The sequence below is a fragment of the Castor canadensis genome, chromosome 17 (assembly GCF_047511655.1).
Source record: "Castor canadensis chromosome 17, mCasCan1.hap1v2, whole genome shotgun sequence".
NCBI lineage: Eukaryota > Metazoa > Chordata > Mammalia > Rodentia > Castoridae > Castor > Castor canadensis.
This window is the reverse complement of record NC_133402.1, coordinates 10,674,504-10,701,548: the sequence shown is the minus strand read 5'-3', so window position 1 is coordinate 10,701,548 and position 27,045 is coordinate 10,674,504. Positions and strand designations below refer to the sequence as shown.

The 27,045-nt window shown below is 42.2% G+C and overlaps 1 protein-coding gene across 7 annotated transcripts in view; it reads right to left on the bottom strand.

Annotated features, from left to right (window-relative positions):
• Window positions 1-27,045, bottom strand: part of Shisa9 (shisa family member 9) — a 474,421-nt gene that overhangs the window by 181,589 nt on the left and 265,787 nt on the right. For 3 of the 7 annotated variants that reach the window (XM_074058977.1, XM_074058975.1, XM_074058976.1), the window contains one exon: window positions 9,854-13,648. The exons of 2 other annotated variants lie outside the window; for them this stretch is intronic. In XM_074058977.1, coding sequence (XP_073915078.1) covers window positions 13,269-13,648 — 380 coding nt within the window. In that variant the 3' untranslated portion in view covers window positions 9,854-13,268. Of the gene's footprint in view, window positions 1-9,853; window positions 13,649-27,045 lie in introns of those variants that run through there. 2 more of the 7 variants (XM_074058981.1, XM_074058980.1) reach the window with 2 other exon arrangements.

Sequence of the window (27,045 nt, the reverse complement as noted above, 5' to 3'; positions counted from 1 at the left end):
TGAGTTCAAATCCCAGTGTTGAAAAAAAAGAAAAGAAAAAGAAATTTAGAAAGGCAGAGTTGCTAGATGAGAGGACCAGAGCTGTCTGAAAATATCACTGAGCATAATTTCTTCATTGCATGATCAAGGAACACATGTCCCAGTCATGCAGCTAACCCCAGAGTAGAGTTAAAATCAAGAATTTGTGGCTCCTGTCCTAATGTTCTTGGGAGTCCACTCTCCTGCAAAACAGCAGGGAAATCACCCGTGCACCTCTGCTACCCAGATCCTCCTCCCCACTGCTGATGTGATTAAGCATAAATTCTACTTGCCATTCCCCAGGGTTGCAAGCTTTAAGTAAAACTCTGGATAGTTTTATTATCTCCAAGTCACCTTTTGTCACAGCTGAGGGTCTGAGTTGAATTGAATTCACCAGAACTTCATAGACTGTGCAACCTTCAAAAAGGAGTTTGGAAAACAGCAGCAGGAGGCAGGAGCCTGACTGGGCAGCAGGGTGGATGTCCTCCAGCCAATATAAAATTAGCTATGTATGTGGTGGGGGAAGGGAGTACAAGGCAGAAATGCAGAGATGAAGTGGAGGAAGGAAGAGTGCAAGGAAGGAGCCATTGAGTCAAAACAGAGACATAGAGAGGGAAGCAGAGAAAGAAGAGAATGCAGAAGGAAGGATGCAGAGCCTATAATTTATGTATCTGTTTCCCCATCTGTATGCCAAGATCTTGGGAGGCAGGACCTATGTCTGCTTCATTTCAGTGTGCCAACACTTAGTCCCAACTATGACACAGAGCAAATGCTCAGTGTATATTTGCTAAATAAACCAGAGAACAGAAAGACATCTCAGCCTATAACAAATTTACAAAAAGTATATTGTTATCTTTATTTCATACACAAGAAAATCTAAATCACAGAGGCTAAATTTATTGCCCAAAGTGACAAGGTGCTATGGTTTGGATGTCCCCTCCAAAACTCAAATTGAAATTAGATCCCCATTGTAACAATATTAAGAGGTGATTAGGTCATGAAGGGTCTGTAGGAGAGAGCTTTTGAGAATTGTCACAGGAGGAGGCACCTGAGGAAAGGGTAGATCCGTCTCACTCTTGCTCACTTGCCCTTCTGGCATGTTACGACACAGCACATGAAGCAGGATAGAGAGATATGGTAAGAGGAAATAAATATTAATATTTAAATAATAAATATTTAAAAGACTAGATTCAGGAATTAAAACATAACTAGGAAGTAAATGTTGAAAGAGCAAGCTTTCCACCCGTCTTGTAGATGTTAAGTAAGCTGTAAACTCCTTGAATAAGTAGGGGAGACACTAAATAAAAGGCATGTCTGGCAAACAGGTGCCTAAATATTACACTTGTCTCCATGTTTTATAGAATATAAGCACTCCCTAGATCCTTTTGTCTCTACGTCTTGAGAAGAGAAATAATTAGAACCATCGTAGCCATGTTTGGGGTAATAGACACACTTTTAACCCATTGTCTCCATGCTTAACAAACTTGGCAAGAAGATTAGGGATTGTTAGTGACATGACCAGGCGTCTAGATGGGAATTCAGGATGGAGTCCCCCAGATAAATACCTCCTGCATGTCATGTAGGGGATGCTTCTCCTTCCCTTTTCTATTTCTCCCTACTTTATCCTGTTTTCCTAAATAAATCCTTCCTGTATATCACTCTTTTTTTGTGAATCCCCTTGAAATGCTCATCATTGCGGATCTCAAGTTCCTGTGGTTTGTGTGGAAACTGGGAAGTTGAGGTGACCTTCACTCCCACCCCTGCCTTGTGCTTTCCCTTCTCTAATGACACACAGAAGTCCCCATGCTCGTGGACTCCTCACCCTCCAGAATCATGAGCCAAATAAACTTCTATAGTCTATACTTTGCCCAACCTGTGCTATCCTATTATAGCAGCAAGAAATGAACTAACACACACAATTATAAAATATGGGCTGAGATTATTTCCTTAAACCAAGCTGACCCCAAAGCCATGCCCCAAATGTCTCCTTTTAGCTATATTTTGTGATAAACACTCTCCAAAATTCCTGCATTTGTGAATCAAGGAAAACTCATCTCACCTACTGGGACTAGTCAGGTGAGGGTATAGCCCCAGATGTCTGGAAAGGGAGGTATAACCAACATGGTTGGTGCTTTGCCTGGATGCACTTTTATCTTTTTTTCTATTTTCTTGCACCTGTCTTCCAGATTTTGTGTGCCTGTTATTCTAACTACCAGTACCCAAGACTCTTTCCAGAGACTTTTCCCCAAAGTATACAGCAAGTCACATTTCCAAAGAGTTCCCATCCTTTTGACTCATGAGTGGCAGCTATGTAAGAATGAAAACCCAGGATCCTGAGTGCAAATTCTGAGCAGTAATACCTCAAAGCTATCTTCTATGAGATCTTGCTTGAAGTTGTACCTTTACTTGAACTCTTCCCCTTCTAGTCAACTCTCACCATTCCCTAACCCATTTCTCCAGGAATCCCTTCCTTCCTTGTACATGTATCCTTGTCTTATGATTTGTTTCTGATGACCCCAACACAAAAGAGAGGAAAACTAAGCTACCCCATTAGTCTGGTTCTCAATGTATAGGAATCAATGATGAGTAAATATTTCATATCAATAACAGCTTCAGTTTGTTGACATCACCATTGTTAAATATTTTATACACTTTATCTCAAATGCTCGAACACTGCAGGATGTGATGATTGTGTTTATTCTATAGATGAGAAAATTTGGGCTCTGAAGTCAGTAATTCCCTAAGATCATGCACCTAAAAATGTAAAAGGGGAGCTTTAAATCCAAGATTCTCTGATATAAACTGACGCCTCTCATGATGGTGTTTGCTTACACATTGCCCACGTTCCATCTTCTTTTGTTCTTGGTTTCTTGGAGGAGGAGGAAGAAAGGACAGAGGTGATACATCAGAGGGATCCTTGTATTCTCAGGTCCCATACAGTACCTGGCCCATAGTAAGTAGATGGTCTGTACTTGTATAATGAATAATTAAATTAGGTGTTTTGAGCGAAAACAAGCACTCAGAAGTATCCTCTACATTTTATCCAAAATTCAAATGGCTCTGTGAGAAAGCATCAAATACTCTTAAAGCAGATTCCATGGCAAATAATGAGATGAGAAGAAAGGCTTTAGAAGCTTCATGGTGTTGACTTTTGGTAATCAATTCTATAGACACCTATTTGGTAGAACTGCTGTACATTCAGCTCAACTGCCTTTCATAAAGGGACATAAAAATACAAAAACAAAATTATAGCATCATAAACAGCTTTAAATTACCAGAAAATAAGTCACCTGGGCATCACAAAATACATCTTTAGAGTTTTACCATTTTTACCTTTTAAGATGAAGACAATGAAGTACTCTATTTAGATGTTGAGATTTTTTAAGTCAAGGTGCCCTTTTATAATGTTTTTGAAAGAGGCATTATAAAATCTGAATCTAAGTGAAACCTCTGAACTTGCAAAGAGGAAAAATTCAAGAGGATGTGACAAAATTATTTCCAGTAACCATGACATTTCTTGATGTGAAATGCTTTCTCTGAACTGTACAACAGAGTGCGAGTAAGGATTTAAAGCTGACAAGAAAATAAGTGAGATGCCAGGCTGACAATGAAGACATTCTTTTCCTTCAAAGATTTTACCACAAAAACTGGATCCAGATAGAACCAGCAATGTCAAGAGAGCTAAATGGAGCACTGGAAATGGTAGAACCAGACAACCCCAAGTTTAGATCATCATGCCAGCATTTGCTCTGTGACTTTAAGTAAGCCATTTAACCTCTCAGTCTTTTTATTCCTAAAATGGAGTTACTAATGTTTTCAGGATTAAAGACCAGGTATGTAAAGGTTTTAGCGCAGAGTATAGGTTTAGTTGAGACAATGATGATAACAACGGAGGTAACAGATGACATTTACTGGGTGACTTTCATGTGCCAGATACTTTTCTAAGTGCTTTATCTTTGGTACCAGTTAACAGAATTCTAGCTACTCTAATAGATAAGCCCTAACATCCCAGAGATCAACACAATAGAAGATTATTTCTCACATACAACAAGCTCAGCGAGCAGTGGGAATGGTGGTGAGGGAAGTCATTGCTTAATGACTTAACAGAAATATTTTGGAGACTCAGGATGACTGAGGTGCTGTCATCTTCACCATGTGGTTTCCAAGGTTGCCCTGGGTGTTGGCATCCAAACAGCAGATTGCAGAGGGCACTGGGTCAATCGTGCGGGAGGTTTTGAATGGATCAGGTCTGAAAGTGGCCTGCATCACTTCCATCCATACTGTTCAAAGTCAGACACAGGACTCCCATCCACATGTAAGGGGGAAGGGCTTCATGATTCTTATGAAGAGAGCCATGAACTCCACATTAGGGGCTTGCTGGGCACTCGGCTCTCTGTACCAACTTATACCTTCCATGGTGAAGGCCTCATACAATGAGGGGTGGGTGCTATTATTATCCCTATGATAGAAGATAGAGAAACGGAGGCACATGAAGTAGCCAGTGGCGGGGCTAAGATTTGATTCCAGGTTAGTTGGTTGACTTCCTCTCTGACCATCCCAGTGTGCTCAGGCTTTGGTGCTAGAGGAGTCTTACCATCCATGGTCTCTAAGATGGCTCTCAATGACTCCTATGTCTGGTCTTCACAGCCTTATGTAATCCTTTTCCCTAGAGCAAGTAGCATCTAACCCACAGAACATGGCGATGTTGACAGGATATGACTCCTGTTGTTAGGTTTCAAAAGATGGTGACTTCTGTTTTGCCAAGAGACCCTCTCTCTTGCCACCTTTGATGAGGCAAGCTGCCATGTTGGAGAGGTCCACGTGGAAAGAAATTAAGGGACAGCCTCTGACCAAGAGCCAGATAGAAACTGACATGTGCAGTCCAGTAGTCCTTGAGGGCCTTAAATCTAGCAACAACTATAAGAGAGACAGGCGGGGCGGGGGGGTAGAGACAGATTTTTTTCCCAGCTGAGTATCCAGATGAAACTCCAGCCTGGTGAAACTCCAGCCTGGTTGACAACTTGATAGGGGCCTCTTAATAGATCCTGGTACACAGGACACAATAAGCCATGTTCTCACCCCTGACCCAAGAAACTCTGAGATTTAAAAAAAAAAAAGATAAGTTTTGGGGTAATTATGTAGTTATGCAGAAATAGAATAGAAATAGTAGGAGTAAATTTTCATAAATAATACATCATCTAAATTTGGGGGTCCTCAGCCTTTTTTAAAAGCCACAATGGATCCCACTAATTATTACTTTAGTCTCTGTAGAATTCTAGATCTGTAAAATTCCTTCTATCAAGCAAACTAACTACATTCATCAAGCAGGAATTGATTTCCATTTCTGTCTTATGAAATTGGCCCAATGAATCCAGATGTGGTGGTACATACCTGTAATCCCAGAATTTGAGAGGTAGTGGCAGGGGGAACATGAGTTTGAGGCCAGCTTGGGCTACATAGCAAGTTCCAGAACAACTTGGGCTATAAGACCCTGTCTCAAAAAAAAAAAAATGCCAAAACAAAAATCCCACCAAATTATATCTGATTGGTGCACAGTAAAATCTTATTTTGGACTTGACTGTGACATCACCAGCAGCCAAATAATTAGAAGAAAAGACACCACACCAAGTTCAGATGTGTGTGCTTTACCCAAAGCCAAGGGCCTCAGTGTTTCTTTGAGCTCCAAGTCTTGGAGTATATGATGATTTCTGAGGGAAGTTTCTAAATATTGAAAATAATACTATCTGGACTCAGACCTGTGTGTGAATTGTTTTTTCATTCTCATAACAACGTAACAATGCTATTATTATACCCACTGGATCCCAGATCATTCCTGAGGCTCCCAATGTTCTACTCCATGACAGTTAACCTTGACTGTCAACTTGATTGCACTGAGAGACTCAGGAGATTAAAAAAGCACACTTTGGGTGTATCTGTGAGGGCGTTTCCAGACAGGACTAACTAAGATGGAAGATCTTTCCCAAATGTGGGTGGCCCATGGAATAGGCTTGGGGTCCAGGTGGAAGTAAGAAGCTGGCTAGCACAGGTTTCCTCTCTCTCTCTCTTTCTCTGTCTCTGTCTCTCTCTTTCTCCCACCTTCTCTCTCCTCCTCTCTCCTTGTCTCCATTCCCCCTCCCTTTCTCTCTCTTCTTCCCTCTCTCTCCCCCTCTCTCTCCCTCTCCTCTCCCTCCCTCCTGGCTACCATTATGTGAGCTCTGCTACACCATGCCCTTCTCACATTGATGAACTGAAACCATGAGCTAAAACAAACTCTTCCTTCCTTGAGTTGTCCCAGAGCCCTCTTCTGGTCCTACTCTCCTTCCCACTTTGACACTCAGGCATCCCAATACTGTCTGTTTGGTTGATGACAACAATACTAAGTCTATTTGTTGGTGCAATATGGAGGACAAACTTGAAGACCACGAAGGACAGAAATATTGACCAAGGAAGCATCCATTCAAGGCTGGTAGGGCAGTGACAGCTAGTAGGAGAAGACACTGGTCAGTGGATACCACCTGATTCAGAGTGTATTTTTCCCTGAACTGTATTTCCCTGGAATTCTTTTGGGCCACATTACAGTTCTACCCCATGGGAGGCAGACAAAGGTAGTTAGCATGCAAGAATGAAATGGATCACTGTGGCGGAGTTGACTTTAGAATAAAACACATCTGCCTTTGAATTCCAAATTTGCCACTCGCTAGCTGTATGATCTTGGATGAGTCATTTCACTTCTTCAAGCCTCATCCTGAAAATGGGTGTACATCTCTTGCTCAGAGCACTGACAAGAGGAGGAACAGAAGCAGTGCAGGTTTGATGCCTAACCCAGAGCCCGGTACATAATAAAAGCTTGATAATTGGCAATAGAAGTCATTACAACTATTAATATTACAATGATTGTTACCTTTCAAGGTGGAGGTTATATCTATGAGGGAGACATTACAGGTTATGTAATGAGTATGAATTAGGTTTAAAAACTAGAATCTACCAGAAATGATGGCACATTCTTGTAATCCCAGCTTCTTGGGAGGCAGAGACCAGGAGGATCACAGTTCAAAGCCAGCCTGGATAAAAACACAAGCCCCTACTCAAAAAATAACTGAAGCAATAAAAGGACTGTGTGCATGGCTCATATGGTAGAGCACCTGCCTAGCAAGCACAGGCCTTGACTTCAAAACTCGGTACCACCAAATATAAATAAATAAATTCAGAATCCGGTAATTTCTGGGACAGGGAGGTCCTTATAATTGGCATTATTATTATTTATCTATTTTTGCTGGTACTGGTGTTTGAACTCAAGGCTTTGTGCTTGTTAGGCAGGTGCTCAACCACTTGAGTCACCACTCCATCCTGGGAGGTCCTGGAGACTGAGAGAAGCTTATGTGCAATGGCAGCGGGCACTATTGTTGATGTCTACAGCATGCTCTTAAACAAACAGTCTCCAGAAAAGAACTTGCTGGACCTCTCACATCTATGTGTCTTTCTTCTCAGAGGGTGAAGACCTAGGAATATCCCTTATGTGCATTCCAGTGTCTAGCTGGCCTCCTTCCAGGGAATGGTGAGGCATTTATATAATTGCTTAAAAAATTGCCCAGCATAGTGTATAATCAGGAAAGAGATTGAAGTTGAATCAGAAAGAACTGGATTTCCAACAGCTCTGCCAGTGACATGCTGTGCTACATGGTGCAAGTTTATCCTCTCTGATCCTCAGTTTCTTCTTCTATGAGAAGGAAATAATAAAAATGCAATTCCATCTGGTCATCATTGGGATGATATGAAGTAAATACTATGATAACAAAAAGCTAAGCCTTAAGTGCTTACAAGCTCTCAAGCATTCAGCTAAGGTCTCTTTATTTTACTTCTTTATAGGAGTCAATAATAGAGATAGTTACTACTAATTATAGATACTTAATCACTGAGATATTACCATTACCCCTATTTTAAAGATAAGAGAATAGAAACAGGGAGATAATAGGTGAGTAGCTCTAAAGTATGCTAACCCTAACCATAGATTCTTGAGGGATCCGTGGATAGAATTCGGTGGGTTTATAAACTTAAATGGGAAAAAAATCCTAATTTTCACAAGATTCTAATTGAAATTTAGTATGTTACTCACTTATAAATATAGACAACAGACCATAGTGATATTAACACTGACCTGGGGCTTTGCCACCAGTAGAATCCCAGATTTTGTCACATCAAATCTCAGTTGCAGCAGATGGTTCCAAGAATGGTTTGTGCTATCTTTACTTTGAAACTGGCCATTAGAGCATGCTAGTTAATCCATTTGTTAAAAAGCACATTAATTCGGGTTTTTAAAAGATTTTCATGACTATATTTCAAGATAATGAGTTACTTCTGAAACTCTATGCATTTTATTTTATTTTCTGCATTGAAAATCATTATTCTGAGAAGACCCCATAGACCACAAAGGTGCCTATGCACAAAAGAGTAAACTCCCATCTGACTCCAAAAGCCCTCATAAAGCTAGGTATCTGACAATATTCAAAACACAGAAGCCATGACTATAATGATTATTTTATTATTACACACAGTAAAAACCCTAGTCATCCAGAAGCAAGTCTTTGGAAGTGGTAAGGGTTGTGATCTGACAGCTATACCTACTGCCACAGTGTTGGGGGGTGTGGGGCATTCAATAAGGTGAGAGAGCAGGATCAAAAATTAACCCCAACTCCTCCTTCTGGGGCTGAAGAAATAAAATCACAAGGAAAGCTAGTTTCAGGCCCTGGGAAACATGGCCAATTAGTGTTGCAATCAATGCTACCTCCCAGGCCTTCTGGAATCTCCGGTTCATTCTAGAACACGATCCTTCAACTTGGGCATGAAACCAAGTGTCTCTGAATTCGCACACCTCCACTCCATTTCCTCTGCATTCTGAGGTCCTCAGGATGAACAGGCAATGTAGTATCACGTGTGCTCCTCAGAGCAGGACCCAGGAGGCAGTGCACCGCAGTGGCAGGTTTGTTAAAACACTGGGTGTTAGGTCCCAATTCAGATCTACCATATCTGAACCTCTCTGCAGGAGAGGGAATTCGCACATTTATGAAGCTTCCCACCAATTCACATCTTTATTCAAGTGAGAACTACTGGCAGAATAGTTAAAGCATGAGCTCTGTAGTTCAAATCCTACTACCACCACTTACTAGCTTGATTGATTTGAATGGATTAGTCAGATTTTAGATAGGTCTCTAAATAGCAGCTTCAAAGCATATTAGAACTATCTTTCACAGTAGGAACACTGACAGTTGGCAACACACTGATTTTGCTTTTTGAGACAGATCTTGTTATATAGTCTGTTCTGGCTTTGAACTCTCAAACCTCCTGCCTCTACCTCCTGAGAGCAGGGATTACAGATATGCACCACCATGCCTGGCTAATATGATGTCTTTAACAGTGTTGGGCTCTGCAAATATGCTTTCTGATTGTCGTTGTTGTTTATGAGTTGTGACCAATTGGTGGCTTTTTAGAGGAGAAGTGTGTCCTTCCCCACAACGGTGTGACATCGTCCTCTGATTGCATCCATAGGGCTCTGAGAGTGTCCTAGCCAATAGTTCTATTTTCAAATAATTCCCAGGTCCTAGAAGAGCACTAAACCAAGGAGCTGAACTAAGAGATGTGACACACTTACCCAAAAGACTTCAAACAAAAGAGGCTCCTGTACAAACTTTTATCAATTAGAAATTTTCTTTACCTGAAATGAAATCCCACGCATTCTGAGCATTGAAGACTTATTGTGTGTGCTGACACTGGTGTTCCCTGGTAGAAACTCAGATCAGGACACAAAACTCTAGAAAGACCCGTGACAACCCCAACAGCATCACAGATAATCAGTTTTATTGCCAGGTAAGAAATTCATATTAATATAGTGAATACATATGTTTACAAATAAACATTCTTAGAAAACAAACAAATGTTTTTTTTTCTTCATTGTAGGAAGTATTGTTGGTATCATAAACTCTGCAGTTGAGACAAGTATTAACACAGGTTTACTTGCAGAACATACGGTTACTAAAATATTTGCACATAAAATATGCTCCATTTACACAAAAAACTGGGGGAAGTTAGATGGAGATGCCAGGCAGAGCCCAAGGCAGATGGAGGCTGAGACACTCTTGGAAGGCAAAGGAAGCCAAACTCTGGTCCCATTGGGTTAGAAATCAAGGTATAGCTAAAGGGAAGAAGAGGTTAGTGCCAGGGCATGGAATGAGGAGAGAAGAGGCTCTGTTTTAATCTGTTTTTATCTTCTTTATCTTCCCATGATAGCTACAGAGTCCTGGTCTTGGAACATGGCAGTCATAGATAGTTCCATAGGTTACCCCCTCTTTCAGTATCATGAGGTCTGTCTACCCTCCCAAGAGGAAGCCAAAGAATAAATAGACTTCCCTGTCTAAATGTCCATCCTCAGTTCATCCTGCAAAACTACCAGGAAGGGAATGAGACAGAAGTATTTCTGGGACTGTCCTCGGACAGCATTACCTGGAAAGCACTTGACCATCTTCAGCTTCCATCATGGCTAAATCTTATTGACCAGGCGGCATCTTTGCTGCCAAAATTTCTACTGAACACCCCTAAGAGTCAAGTTCACTGCACGAAATTTACCCCAAAAGCAGCACAAGGAAGAAATAAAACACTATAGATTCGGGAACCAAGAAATACCCTTAATCAGAGTTGGGAGAAGGATAAGTTGAAGCAGGTTCAGGGCAAAGAGTAAAGGTGACCTTAGAAGGAAGATAAGAATTACAGAAGCTTTGAGATTCAGGGAACCACACAGATAAGTCAATCCAGTATATCCTAGAGTGTGGGCCGTGTACCACTAGTATACACAAATGACTATAGGTTGTACGTGGATGCAACAATATTTAACAATGATTCACGAAGGAGAGATTGCTATTTCCTTTTACCTTTCAGTTCATCTGATTAATCCTAGGAGAAAGTCACCATTGGGTGCCAGTATCTTTTTAACTAGGCAAACACCTGCTAATCTCGCTTTAATATAGAGAAAGCATACCAGACACTTCCTTGGGCATATGCACTTTAGCTAGAATTTAATCATTTCTGCCTTGTTACCTTTGTACTTATTTTAATGCTTACTTTCTATTTATGGCAATTGATACCGGTTTTCTGATTGTGATAAGGAGATGAAGTTTTCCTTTACAAATAACATGTATCAAAATCGAATCAATTTAAACAGCAACATTGTGATGGTGATACACAGATACATGTTAACTACTGCTAGAGATGTAGCTAACTGATGTCCAGGAAATACTGACACTTCCCAGCAGTATTTACTCTACTCTGGGTGGGGGGGGGGAGGTTTGAAGTTCACAGCATGGGGGCTGAGGAAGTGGGCACTCAATGTCTGACCCCAGTTTTCTCCTGCATGACATCTTGTTATATGCAGGACTCTTATATAATACGTTCTTTGCAAGATTTCATATTTAAACACAGGCAGATGTTTTGTTATTTCGAAACCTTGAAAAGCTTGACCTAGCCCCATTTTCCCATGATTCAGATGGGAGACTAAGGCCCAGAGAGATCAAACTCCTTTCCAGTGTCCTCATATCTGGTGGGAATGAGGAGAATAAATATCTTTGTGTACTGATTCCATCTGCCAGGGTGGGGAGACAGGGGAGGCAGAACACTGCGGGAAATGCTCCCTTTATCCTTTGACCAGATCTTTTGGAGATTCCTGTTAATTAATTAGCTAAGATCTTTAGGGGCTCAGTAAAATCCTCCCACTTTAAATGAAATTCTCTCCTCTCTCCATGCACCTGTTTGGACTTCTACTAAGCAAATAGAACTTTTATTGGAATTGTCTTTGTTCGGACACTGAAGGGCTATTAGCGATATGAGAGCCATTCTGAAAAAAACAACCTTGGGAAATTCTGGGTGAGGAATAAAGGCATCGAATACCTGCAGAGGTAATTTGGAGGGACCGTGGGAATTGTGGGAGTGTCCTTAGGCAGCCCTGACATTTGCAGTGGTCCCCCCACCCCCACCCCTTAGAGGGTGTTGAGGGGTGGGCTCACCTACAAAGGAAGGATGGAAACATTTTCTACTACGGCAGAATAAACGGGAGGGTGGGAGGCTAAAAGAACACAGGTTGCACTTGGGAAACAAGACCGTCAATAAACAACAGCAACACATTGAAGGCACCACCCACACTTACGACATTTTCAAGTCCAAAGCAGTTGAAGTTTTGCAGTGGCTGCAGCAATGCGCTGAGGGGGGAAGGGAAGTTGGGGACAGACAGTTAATAGAGGACTTCTTTCTGTGGCTGTTTCAGATCTTGGAGGTGAGAGAGAAACACCAGGGTTCTGGGTCCCCTTTTTGCCTCCTTTTGACATTTCCAACTGTAGATTTTGTTGTTGATGATGTAATTGTTGATTTCCTAAGTCTTGAAGATTTTGTCTGTTTTGTACTGGGATTATACTTTATGTCTTTAAAAAAAGTTATTTTGGATTCTCTGGACCCTCTCCCGTCCATAAAAGCCCATCCCTCCCATTTCCAAGGTGATGGTCTTTATGGGAGTTGTCTAGAATGTTCTTGGCTTCCCATCACTGTTGGTGGGTTCAGAGTCTTTTTTTTGTGTGTGAGTTTGAGTGTGTGTGTATTTTTTGTTTTTTGTTTTTTTTTTTGCTTTCAGCATCAGTGATATGAAAAATATCAATGTAATGGTTGGGGTTCAATTACTGTCTCTTGCTTGTCACCATTTTGTGTCCACATAGTTCTTGGGATTAGAAAATGCTTTTATAATGCTGACAGATTTCTCCCCAACTCTTCTGATTTCTTTCTCTACCCACTTTTCACCCCGAAAGACAGCATGTGGCAAATGGTGTATGTGCTCAATCGACGATTTCTCTAAATTGTGCTACTTATATAATTTTTTTCATCATAATTTCAGTTTCAAGTGAGGAGGAAAAGAAAAATTAGCCCCACAGTTTGGGCATGTGAGTTGGCCACCTTGGGCCTGAAGCTGAAAGAGTGTGCCTCAGTTTCCCCTTTGCTGTATTGCTGAACGCCCATGCTTCGGTCTTCCTCAGTTGCCTGCCAGCAGGAGTTAGGCATGATCCAGGAAAAGCGTGATTCCGTGTCACGGGTAGGTCAGTGGTGGGTTCCTGTTGACAGTGAGTATGTGGGTGCGTGGGGGAGAATAGGGAGGTGTGGCTGGGGTGACTTTTTTGCCTCTCTCAGCTGAGTGTGGTCTCCAGGGTGCTCCCGGTACTGAAAGCTCAGACAGTCACTTCTGTTTTGCTGTTGGTGATGAAGTATGGCTGTGTGGGTGGGAAGTGCTGGGTGCGAGTTCCCAAGGGGTCACTGGAGCCCGACTCAGCTGTGCCAAGCTTGCCCTTGTTGCCATAAGCCTGCCGCCGGAGAGACTGCTCGTTGGGGTCCCAGCCCTTAAAGTTGGTGGTGGAGTTGTAGGCCAGGGGATGTGGGGGCATCTTGTTGGTGCGGAACTTCTGTCCATTCTGCTTTGCAGACCCGTGCTCAGGGCTGAAGGCCCGGGGCTCATCCTCCACTCTCACCGGGTGCAGAGGTAGGTTCCCCTTGGCGGCCAGCTCAGCCAGGTGCCTTCGCTTGGAGTAGAAGTCATCACTGACCTTGTCAGCTGTACAGTGAGACAGGTGGATGGAGAAGTGGAGGAAAGAACAGAGAGAGAGAGAGAGGAGAGGAAAGTTAGGGATTGTCAGGTCAACTTGAAAACTGTATAAAAATGGGCCAACAATCCAAACAAGACACAATAGAAACTCCACCTGAAACAAGACAGAGGCAGGCACAAGAGGATTAAGGCAAGCCCAAGGGGATCCCTAGATCCCCCTAAATAAACATTTCTCCCAGCAGGGTCTATTACATCATCTTCCATTCTTGGCTTCCCTATAAAATTCAAGTGTTGTTTCTTCATTATTTAAGCCATACATTCTCACTAGAGAAAATACTGAACATGTAGAGATACATTCGTAGCTATCACCTACCACTCAAGACAGCCAGTATCAATAGATGGATGTGTTTTCCTCTGATCTCTTTAATAAACAGACTTTAATTTGAGGTTTTTATTGGTTTGTTTGGTTGCTTTTATTTTTGCTTTTAGCATCAAGCAGAGCCATGTTCAAATTCCAACTGTGCCACCTGCTAGCAATGTAACTTTGGCTAGGTTACCTAACTTCTACCAGCATCAGCTTCTGCATAGGGCATTTCATAGGGTTGTTGGAGGGTTAAGTGATTTGATGTGTATTAAAATGCTTAGATGTTAGCTACCACCATCATCATCACAATCATAAAAACTGTTTTTGTTCCTCCTATAACACTCTTATCAAGCAATCCCCATCTTGTTATAAATTACTAATTCACAACATTTTAATGCCTATATAATATCTCATTGAGTGGAATTATCAAAATTAGTCAATCCCCCATTGATGACTATTCAAGATATGCCAATATTTTGCTATTACAAGTAAAGCTCCAATGAAAATCTTTTGGCCTAAGCTCACAAAACTCACTTTAAATTTAGAAGCTTGAGTTTAGAACCATTATAAAAATATTTTCTCAATCTAGATCACAAACTGGGAAACCATGACCCATAGAACTGTTTTTATAAATAAGTTTTCTTGGAAGCAAAGTGACACCCGTTCATTCAGTAATGGGTGCCATTGCTCTGCTATGGCTATGGTAGAGTTGAGTACTTGCGACTGGGACCTTATGATGTGAAGATCCTGGAGTATTTAACATCCAACTCTCTGAGATAAAGGTTAACTGAGTCCTGATCTGGACTGACCAAAGAGTAGACATTATTAAGGCTCTTGATACATACTGTAAGCTACAAATGAGTTATACCAATGTCCAGTTTCACCACACTCTCCCTTGCACTAAGTCCTCCCTCCCTCCCTCCCTCCTTCCTTTCCTTCCTTTCCCCCACTCCTTCCTTGCTTCCTTCCTTCCTTTTTTTCTTCTTTCTTTCTCTCTTTCTATCTTTCCTATGTACTTATTTGACAATTTTTTAGTTCCCTTCTAATTTTACTTTCTCTTATAATTTTCTTAATTATAAAAATCTCTAGGACAGGCAGAGTGGCTCACTCTTGTAACCCTACCTACTCTGGAGGCAGAGATCTGGATGATTGTGGTTCCAGGCCAACCCAGGCAAAAAGTTCACAAGACCCCATCTCAACCAATAAACACTGGGTGTGGTGCTGCATGCCTGTTATCTAAGCTACACAGGAAGTATAAATAGAAGGATATGCTCTCTTTTCTTTCTTTCCTTTTCCCTTCCTTCCACCCATTATGTTTATTGAGTGCTGGTTTACTCCATTAGAGGGCAAAGTGGCCTTGCTTGATCTGATCAGGAAGGAGGCAGTTTGGTATCAGAGATTTCTTTAAGAAAGTGCTGCTTAACTCTGAAATCTGAAGATGAAGAGCAATAAAAAGAGAAACCAGGTGGTGGAACAGACAGAATATTGCAAGAGCGGCCATAATACTTTGCATCTCTTCCCATCAAGAAGTGAAGTCTACTTCCCCACACCTTGAAATTGGCCTGCATTGTGCCTGGCTTTGACCACAAATCATAGAACCCCTTTTTTGTTTGTCCTTGGTGGTAGAGGGGTTTGAACTCAGGGCCTCACCCTTATTCAGCAAGTGTGCTACCACTTGAGCCACACCTCCAATCCCTTTTGCTTTAGTTATTTTCAGATGGACCCTCATGCTATTTGCCCTGGGGATGGCCTCAGACAACAATCCTCCTGTGCATCTACCTCCTGAGTAGCTGGGATTATAGGTATGTACCACCAAATCTAGCTTGTTTTTTGATAAGTTCTTCAGGTGTTTTTTTTTTGGCCTGGGCTGACCTCAAACTGTGATCCTCCTATTTCTTCCTCCCAAATAATGTACCAACTTTTGATATCAGCCTCTGAACCATGATTCCATGAAGAAGAAGTCTGTGGGATGAGAAGAAATGCACAGGTCAGTTACCCACATTCACCATGCTCAACAGCCTGTTAACTGCCAGATATCCAGTGACACCATCCTGGACAATACAACCACCACCTGACCTTCCCTCTGACCCCAGACACTAAGCCAACTCTGCCAAAAGCAGCCAATCAATCTAGCTCAAACCAGAAGAACTTCCCAGTAGACCCAGAACTGTTATCCTATTATCCAAATAAAAGGTTGCCCAGCTACTAAGTGCCAGAATCATTTGTTAAGCAGCAGTAGATATCTGATGCATGACAACGTTTGCAAAAACCCTTAGGTGGAAAGGCTCACACATGATCACTTCAAGAAATTGAAAGCATATCTGAGAGGTAGAATGGAGAAAGCAAGGTTATCCTCCACTCATCTAGTGTCCTGTAGGCAAGATTGTCTCATTCACACCTATCTATTTGTCAGATCGCCTTCCTCAATGGGGCTCTGCTGTGTTTTATAGGTGTGAAGGACAGGTGCAGATTTGGTGCCTGAGGCATGGAACAGTACCTCTAAAGAGATTATTTCAACAGCAAGGAGGCGGGTACAGGTTAGGTGGATGAACCATTCTCACTACCTGGTAATGCAGGTTTCACAAAACCCCCTTCACACAGTGTTTCTTGTTCTCTCTGGATTTGGAGCCAGATGAAAGGGAAGAAATGAATACCTAGCCACTCTTTGCTTTGTGCAGTGTGGTCTCTGTCCTAGTATATTAAAAGGCTCCATGTGAAAGAGATAACAGATTCATTGAACAGTCTCGTAAGCCCCATCAATAAATGCATTAACCTAACCAGCCCCACTACCTCATGGGCAGATGGCTGACAAGCCAACGAGGAAACAGATGTGTGAGACTTTCAACGACACTGACCATCTCTAGTTTGATTTTTCTGCATTTATAAAAGAGGGAGAAAGAGAAAAGGTGCCTTTCTTCCAATGAGCCTAATTGCCTTGAAGGAGCTGGGGCTGTAAAATTAAACTGTACCATCCTCCATCTGTTTCTCTCTTAATTAGCAGCAGACACTTGTACAGGTGCAGGGCGGATTGGAGTCTCTCATCCATGGACGTAGACAGCATCAAGGTGATACCCGGTTTCTAAGACAAGCTGCACATCTGAGGGGCTCAGCAGGTGGTCTCCCAACCTACTTTCTTTCCTTGGGCCAAAGATATCTCCAGGAGGGCTTCCCATAGCTCACTCTTGCCTGCGCATATTCTTGCACTTCAGGTATGGAATTTATCTGGTAAGTAATGCCCCAGCCAGAACTCTCACCATTCCTCATCTGTGTCTGTCTTTGGTTCAAGAATATGATTAAATGCAGTCATTAATCTTCTGATCATATTTAAGCACAGAATCCAAATTCTTTGCAGTTACCAAATCAGCATGACCTGGACTCTGGCTCCTTATCTACCCTCCTCTCTTCCATAGTGATAGAGAACCCATCACAGGGTGCAATTTATTTCCCAGGTCTGCTGCAACAAAGCACCACCAGTAGGGTGTCTTTGACACCCATTGCCACACCATTTCAATCTCTGCCTCTGGCTTCAAATGCCCATTCTTTCTTCCTCTCCTCTCTTCTCTCTTCTCTTTTCTCTCTTTCCTCCTCTTCCTCCTCTTCCTCCTTCTCTGTCTCTCTCTTTCTGCCTCCCTCTCTCCTTCCCTCCCTCCCTCCCTCTCTAAATTTCTTTGTGTAAAAACACCAGGCATTGGGCCCACATTAATCCAGTATGACCTTATTTTAACCTGATTATACCTACAAAGGCTCTATTTTCACATGTGCTCATAACCTGGGGTTCTGAGCGGACATGGATTTCAGAGGACAGTATTCAACCCAGGATATATTGGTATTCCTTTGTTTCTGAACACACAAGGTTACCAATATCTCAACCTTTGGACCGGATTCCTGTTTTTCCTTCTGGCCAAAGTGTTTCTTCTTGTCACTTGGTCTTTTGACCAATGGCAACCTCCTCAGAAAAACCCTCCTGAAAGCCCAAAGGAGACACACCCACCAGTTGCTCTCATGAGCTCCTTCTACTTTAATATGTCTATAGTCCATATGACTATATGAGGTTACCTTTCTCAGTTACTTAGGTATTTTCTGTTTCCCTTGGCTATAACATAAGCTCCACTTAGGACAAAGATTGTATGTGCTCTGCTCACTGCTATTTCTCCATGTGTTAGTCAGACTTTTCCTTGCTGTGATAAATACCTGAGAAAAGCAGTTTAAAAGAGGAAGGATTTATTTCAGATCATGGTTTCAATGGTCAGCTAGCTCCATTGCTTTGAACACAAGGCAAGGCAGAGTATCATGATGGCAAGAGCATGGTAGATAAGAGCCACTCACCTTACGGTGACCAGGAAGCAGACAGAGCAACAGGAAAAGGCCAGGGACAGGTATATCTCTTCAGGGTACACCCCCCCTTATTGGGGGAACAGGGCCTTCCATAGTTCTACTACTTCCCGACAGGCTATTCAAATTTTAAATCCATCAGTGTATTAACCCATTAATGAAGGCAGTCTTCATGATCCAATCACTTTCCCAAACCCACACCCCTGAACACTGCTTGCAATAAGGGAACACGCCTTCGATACATGAACCTGCGAGGGATGTTTCATATTCCACCTGTAACACCCCAACATCTAGCCAAGTGACATTTGATTAAGGAAGTAAAGCATTGAAGATAATTAGATTCCAATAACATTCTCTAACATACTAGAAATGGGCAGGGTGCTTCATTGCCGGGTTATCTGGCCCATACCACAAAAGATTAAGTGATCTGTTCTTTCCAGGCATTGTAGGACTGAAGCTTTGGTTAAGGGCTTTTATATGTTGGGTGGGTGAAATAGTCTTCATATGGTTGCCTAAAAGTTTAAAGAGGCCTGGATATTCTTTAGCAGACTTAGTTCAGAGGAGGTAGAACAAAGTCAGGTGCAGGAGGCAGAGAAGTCTAAAGAGACTGCATATCACAGGAGACTAACTGTTGACATGGTATCCGTCCCTACTGCCCTACTCTAGTCAGTGGTAAACTGAGTAACAGCTCACTTTATCCAGCATGTGCCCTATGCCAGGTACTCTGCTAGGGAATTTACATTTGTTACTGTTTTTCATACCCTGAAATCCTACTGAGATGGGTGCTATTACTGGTCTCACCTTAGAAATGAGAAATCTGAGGCTCAGTGAGCTTTGGAAACTTGTCTAAGTAATGGAGTTGGGTTTTGACCCAGGATACCTGGCTCCACTGATTATTTGAAGACTACTACACTCACACTCATTTAACTATTTTTTTTGCATTGTTCAGCATGAATCTATTCCTTCAAAACTTCATGGGTGAGACTTAAGCCACGAAAATACTCTTTGTGCTTCTTCCTTTCAAGATCAATAAATACATGTAAATGTTAAATTCTCAAGAGAAAACATCAACATGTCACAGTCAGAAATTTATGAAGCCCAAATACCAACTCCTGCCCGCCCCCCAACAAGGCCAAATATGCTTAGCTTTTTCTTCCTTAAAGCAGAGCAGGAGAAGGAGCTGGGAGTGACATGAGAATGTTTCTGCCAGGCTCTGGTTCTTCCAGTATTCAGGTGGCTGCTTCATTGCAAGAGGTGTGAGTTCCAACATCCTTGGTGGTGCCCTGGCACTGGCTGAACCACTGGCCAGTCACAGATGGGAAGTGACCTCCTATCCCAGAGCTGAGTTACATAAAATGCTGTGTGCTTCTCATCGAACTGAAAGGAGACTGAGGTTTCATTATCACTCCAGGTTGGGCACTCTTTGGGAATGTTCCATGTGTTTTCTCATTTAGTTGGCCTTCTGTGTCAACAGGATAGATGTAGTTGCCTGGGCTCTTTCTGCTATGTCACACCAATTCCGTCCAATACAGTTTTATTAGTGAGGTTGTACTTTGAGATATTCACCAATACTTCTTCTTCTTTAATTCCCACTGTCTCTTCTGCACCATGCAGAGTACAGCAATCACTTTTATGATGACAAAGAGCCAAACTGTGAGTTTTGCATCCCATACTAGGCTCCTGGAAGCCATAGTAGAGCCTCCATTCTTGACAGGCAAGACTTCAGTGAGATTGGAAAGTGTTGAGAAGAGAAATTAATGATGTTGAGAGCCTGAAAGATTCTAAAACAAAATTTAGAAGTACGTCATTCAACTTTAGTGACTGTAAAATCTTCTTCACAATAGGAGTAAGGAAAATGAACTTTGAGAGCAGGTGGAAATGCCAACTCTTCTACTTATAGGATTGAGACCTTGAGTAAGTTAGCTAAACTGTCTATAAAATTGAAAATAAAATAACATGGCCTATGTGGTAGCAGGGTTGAGAATACTGAAGAGGACCATGTAGAGTACTTTGTACCAATATCATTGCCTCAAAGTAGGTATTTGATAGATTTCAGCTGCTACTATGGGCAATGTTAGAAAACAAAAAGTATATAAAATAAGGGTATTAAAATCTATTTCGCAGATTGTAGTGAAGAAATAAATGGGACAAGGCATGCAAAGGCCAAGCACATTATTGCTACTCTATATTAGGACTTCTTAAATGTTTAGCCTCATCTGAAAGTTGTTGTAGGTAGCTAATTATCTGCCATACCTATCTGCTGAATCAAATCTGTTCTACCTTTTTTTCTTGGGTCCATGTTCAGGCAGCTCCAAACTAGATTTCTTGGCCTTCTGGGAAGCTAACTTTGGGCATGAGACTGATCTTGCACCAGTGAAATGCTAGCAAAGTGATCCATCCAATTTTTACTCCATCCAATTTGATTAAAAGAAAATTGCTGCTCTGGGTGTCCCCTCCTACCCCTTCTCTCAGGATAGAATGATGCTACGTAGTATGGTTTAGATCTTAAATGTCCCTCAAAGGTTCTGTATTGAAGGCTTGGTCTCTAGCTATGATGGTTCATCTTAAGTTGATTGTCAACTCAATTAGATTGAGATACACCTAGGAGATGAGTAAAGCACACTTCTGGGTGTGTCTATAAGGGTGTTTCCAAAGAGAATTAACTAAGAGAGAAGGCCACACCTTAAATATGGGCATCACCGTCCAATACACTGATGGTCTAGATGGGAAAAAAAAAAAGGTGAAGAAGGAGGAAACCTATTTCTCTCTCTCTCTCTCTCTCTCTCTCTCTCTCTCTTTCTCTCTCTGTCTCCTATTTTCTGACCACCACAGTGTGACCTGCTGTGTTCTGTCATGTCCTTCTCACCATAATGGACTAAAACCATGAACCAAAATAAATTTTTCCTCTCTTAAGTTGTTTCGCTCAGATATTTTGTCATGCAACAAAAAAAGTCTAACACAACCATTGATAGCACTATGGAACAACAGTGGAAACTTGAAGTGATAGGGCATAATGAAGAAAGTAGGTCTTAGGGGACATGCCTTTGAAGGGTATATTGGACCCTGGCCCTTTCTTCTCTTATCTTTCATTTCCCAAGCACCATGATATTGAGCAGCTCTGTTCTACACACACTCCTGCCATGATGTTCAGCCTTGCCACAGGCCCAAAGCAACAGGGCCAAGGAACCATGGATTGAGACCTTTGAAACATAAACCAAAATAAATCTTTCCTCCCTTTAAGTTGATTATCTCAGATACTTTGTTACAGCAAGAGAAAGTTGACTAACACACTATGACAGCAACTAACTGTAACAGTCCCCATGTGGACAACATGGCAGGTGGTGGTAGAGTGAAAAGGCTGGAGGAGCCTGGGTCCCTGAGTGACCACTTGGAGTAGAGCTACCCTACTCCTTTTGGGACTGTTAAATGAGAGAGAAACACACATCTTTTTCTTAAGCCACTGTGTTTGTGGGACCTTTTTGGTAATGTCAGACAATATTTACTTTAACTTAGGTAGAAATGATTTCTGGGTCTTTGCCTTTTTTTCCTCCTTCACAAGCTAAATTAAAAAAGTAAAAGGAGGATATCCATGTTCTTCATAAAATACCCAGGCATCTCTCTCTTCTTTTGAAATACATACTGTAAAGCTGTGCAGGTTCCTGAGGCAGTCTCAGCAGGCAGAAACAAGAAAGGCAAGGAAAAAGCTGAGCTATCCAAGCAGGAGAGGGCCAGGGAGGAGATAGGAAGACTTGTCTTTATGGTGAATTAGCCCCATTTCACCTCATTCAGGGCCTTGCAAGTAGAGGGAATTGCATTTGAACCAAGTCCTAATGAAGCTTACTGCATCCTGCTCTCCTTATGCAACATCAAATCTTTTCCTGAAGCGTGTCTTTCTAAGAGAGGAAAACAGAAAAGGGCTGCCAGGAGACTAACTGCCCCCCCCTCCATTTTTTTAGTCTTAACCCTGAAGGCTCCCAACAGGAGGTCTCAACTGCCTTTGCTGGGGAAGATCCTGGAACTGCTTGGATTGGGCTTTGCACCAAAGCTGCCCAGGCTGTACCAAGAGCTGCCTTTGTTGTGGCTTCCTGGAGCACTCTGTGAATCTCTTACAGCTGACAGCCCTCTGAAACCTCAGGCCCTTTGTCTCTTCCCTTAGACAGTCCAGCTGTGCAGTCACCATTTACAGAAAGGCTGCTGAGCAAAGGTGGATGGGGTCATGCTATAGACATGGCTGACCCCCTGACACAAGGGGGCCCCAAATGGGAACTGTTTGCTCACTGCCTTTCCATCCACCTGGCACTGCTGCTCCATAGATGGAGATATTTCTTTTCAGAAATTTATTGTGTGGCTTATCTTCTGATCAGTCTTCATGGAGTCCAAGTTCTTCCATGTAATTAAGATGGTTCTAGACATGGCACTAGCAGAAGTTGGAAGAAGTGCAGGTTTGGTTTGATTGCTTTCCTGCACCTGGGCCATTATCAATAGAATGTGTGTCGCCTTCCTCTGTTGAGAACGAAACTCATGGACCAAAGCCAAGCTACCTCCATCAATCCAGCTAAAACCAGCCTCAATCAGCCATATCCAGCCAACTCCCAGATAGGCTGGGCAAACTCAACTGATATCAGAACCTCACACATCAGCATAAATCATTGGCACATAGAATCTCAATCTAAATAAGTGCTGAGCTCACTAAATTATAAGCTGTGAGATTTGAGGTCCTTTGTTACCCAACACTGTATATAGATACAAAGCATTCATTCACCTACTTCCAGGTGAATTTTTGAATGGAATCCACCTCTTCCCTCAGTGGAGGGTAGTCCCTGTACTCTATCCACTCCCCAGGGACTACAAACAACCCATTTTATAGCTCTCACCATAACAATTTTTTGAGAGGTGGGAGCATGATAAGGCAAACCAATCAAAGTAAACCATGAGGTCTTTATAGAGATAGAGAGGACCCAAAAGATCAATAATACTAAACTTTGCATTTTATATGACAGGTCACTTTAGTATCCATTATCCACCAAGCCCTAGGGCACCCAAATGGGTAGAAGCAGCATTGGGTTGAGAACACAGGTGTTCTGATTTCATCTGACTTTCTCTCAGTCCTTCTGCAGAAAAGGCAACAGGATTTACTTCAAATGTTATGCCCAGCTTCATTTAATAATTTATTAATAAATGTACATGGGGAGCCTCCTATGTACTATGGACATCATACAAGGTAGCTTTGGAATGAATGGGTCTAGCTGGCTGTTGCTCAGAGTGACATACTTTCAAACTAATAAAACATTTATTGCTATCTTGATGGGATGGTATTTTCTGAAAATCAGAGAACCTTCTCCACTGGTTCATTTCATGTCCTGTGGGTTCCCAAGAAAGCTCATCAAAGCTCCAGTGCTTGCATGTTCTTTTCAAAAGGGCTGAACTCGGGAGCCAGTGGGATTTGGTTTTTATTAAAAAACATCACCTCATATCACCCCCACCCCATCCTCCTTCTGCTCTATAGCCTACTGCTCTCTACCAAACCCATAACCCAAATCAGGAAATTGCAAAGGCCAGAATTTCATGAGCTGCTTCAAGGCTGCCTTTGGGTGGGTGTTCCCCCGGGACAGGCTGTAGGATGTGTGTACTCCAATGCAACTGTAACCCAGTTACACATTTGCTCTTGTCTTGTGCCTCCTGTAGTATCTCTTGGACCAATGATTCTCACTGGGATACATTTATTTTCTCAAAAGAAAGAAAGAACTAGGATTTGTTTAATATGTGCTATGGGCAAGGCACTATTTTTAGCAATTTCATCTCCATGATCACATTTAAACTCTTTTTTATTTTTGGTGGTAGTGGGAATTGAACTCAGGGCCTCATACTTGCTAGGCAAGAACACTACCACTTGAGGCATGTCCCCCTCCCTTTTGCTTTTTAGTTTGCTTTTCAGGTAGGGTCTCGTGCTTTTGCTCAGGCTGGCCTCAGATTGCCATCCTCCTACCTCCACCTTTTGAGTAGCTGCAATTACAGTCATGTACCACTATGCCAGGCCACTTTTTGAAAGGGTGTTTTTAAGATAGGGTCTCACTTTCCTTTTTTTTTTTTTTTTTTTTTTTTGCTGAGGCTGACCTTGAACCATAATCCTCCTATCTCTGCCTCCCAAGTAGCTGGGATTACAGTTGGGTACCACCACACCCAGTCTACATACTTTCAAAGAAAGATTCCAAGGCAATATTTTTTTCCATATGGTGGACAAAGGAATAAAGGCCCAGAGAAGCTGAATAATTTGGTCATCAGGTCACTCTTCCACTGCAAATAGGAGGCAGAGCAGGAGATCAAATACATGACTGTCACCTTCTGATGTTCTTATCCTCCAACAGTGGCCCAGCACAAACCCAACACTAAAGAAACAATTTTATTTAATCAATCATCAAAAATATGCATTCTGGGAAGAATTCTAGCATGTAGAAATTGGTGCTCTAGGGCAAGTTGAGTTTGCATTTAGAGTTGGGTCTTAGAAAATGATAGGACTAAATTTTAATATATATAAGAATCACTCAGATAGTGTGTTTTATAAACAGAATATGCTAGACCCTGCACTCAGGTCCTGGTCCTCAGGAGTGTTGGGCCCAGGATTTACATTTGTAACCAACATCTCCATGATCTGTCAAGCCCTTCTGCCTCTATTTGAAATCTGAGTCCTGGTCCTGTTGAGATGCAATTTTCTTGTGTGGCTTTAGGCAACCTCAGCTATCTCAGGGGGTCCCTTTTTCCTTACCTGTAAAAGCAGAGAAAGCTGAGTAAAGTATATTTCTTTTGGCAAGAATTATCTCTGAAGCAGAGCTGAATGGAGTGAGTAGTCCCTTGTTTTACATATTGAGCACCCACTGTATATAGAACCCATGCTAAGAAACTTGCATCAGAGCCTCATACAATGACACTCACAAACCCCATGAGACAGAATGCTCTGATTGCTTTTATTTCAACAATGTTAGAAATGGAAGTTCAGAGCATGCAAGTGTCTTGGACAAGAGCACACGGGCAGATTCCAGTCAGAACCAGAGAAAATTAAATCACAGCATCATTCTGGAAGGTTCCACCAACTTCAGGTCACTGCTTCATTGCAGCTCTGGAAAGTTCAGATTCATTTTGCAAAATAAGGAGGTTCCAAAGACATGGTTTATCTTGATTACAACTGTCCCCTGGGCTGGAAGTGGTTCCTCCTGTGGTTTGTTTTAAACACATGTGCCAGGTATTCCCAGGGCCAAGCACGTGTTGATCAGCAGCAGTGACCACTAGGGGGCGATATGCATGGGACGCTCTAAGCAGTGGAAAATAAAGAGGGTGAACCAGTGTGGTGTTTGCCATTTCCTGCCCTGGCAGACATGGTGTTCTTTCCAAGTCAGTTACAGACAATATGGGTGACAGCAAGAAATGTAAAATTTGTCCTCACATTTCTCCTTTCTTATCCAACCTAGCCCCTACCTACTTCTTGGGCAATGCCCTATTTTCTGAAGGTGGGTTCCCAGCCACATCCACGATGCTGGATATTAAGATGTTAGCTTGTCAGTCTTAAAAGAGATCCAATGTCAAAATGTATGGGAAGTGATGAGTTAAACAGAGTTTAACAGTTTTTATTACCATGGGATTTTCTGGAGCCTCAGGATTTTGATCACTTGATAGTAATAATGAAAGATAACCAGTAGTCACCTGCATGCACTTACCACTTTCCATCTGTGAGGGACTGTGACACATTTGAAGCATTATCTCATCTCCACAACCATCTGGATGGTAGGTTACAGGTCAGAAAATAGGGGCTCAAGGAGACTGAATGACTTGCTAAATGTAAAGGTTGGCAAGTGAGGGGGGCCAGGATTGGAACTCGGATATATCTGCGTCTAAGCCCATCATATCCAGCTTGTCTCTCCCTTTTAAAAAGATAGTAGGATGTGGTAGGCAGTGCCATACAAAATCCCAGCCTTGTTATCATGCTTCATGTAGACTCGAGGTCTCAAGAAAGACAATATCCCCAAAAGGATTCGGGCCTTGCCCTATCTGGGATCCCTTCTCTATTCCTCAGACAAGGCAAGATAAAGGTACATTTAGCAGGACAAGTGAAATCAGTCTGGTATAGTTAGAAAACAGCTCTCAAGCCTTGCTTCTGACCTGCCCTGAAATACCTCCTAAATGTATCTGACAATAGCAGGCTGATATAAGGACAGAGATGCAGTCTGCCTCCAAATGGTATCATGGGATCCTAATGGCTTTGTTTTTCACAAGGGGGAGAGAGAAAAAAAGTTTATGCCTCTCAAATTAGCAGGTCTGTCATGTTCCAAATTGTTTGCATTTCTAAAAATGGACCTTGACATGTGAGTAGTTATTATCTAAAACAAGACCCAAAAATCTGTCTCTTTCAAGGCAACAACAGGGTAGTCAGGGGATTTTCACTAAAGCCCTCTTTCCCAGTGAGAGACTAGACAACAGAGCCTCCTCCCCAAAACCAGTTGTTTCTGAGCCTCTGGAGTCCTGGTCAAATATCCTCACCAAAACCTTAAGCCTCAGAAAGACACCTAGAGTCTTGGTATCCCAGCAAGATTTCTCTACTGTGGTGGTTTACACAGTGCAGCTCGCACCCTAGCAGCATTAGCTTCACTTCAGAACCTGTTAGTGATTCCACTCCTGGGGCCCTACCCACCACCTAGTGACTCAGAAGCTCCTTGGTTTA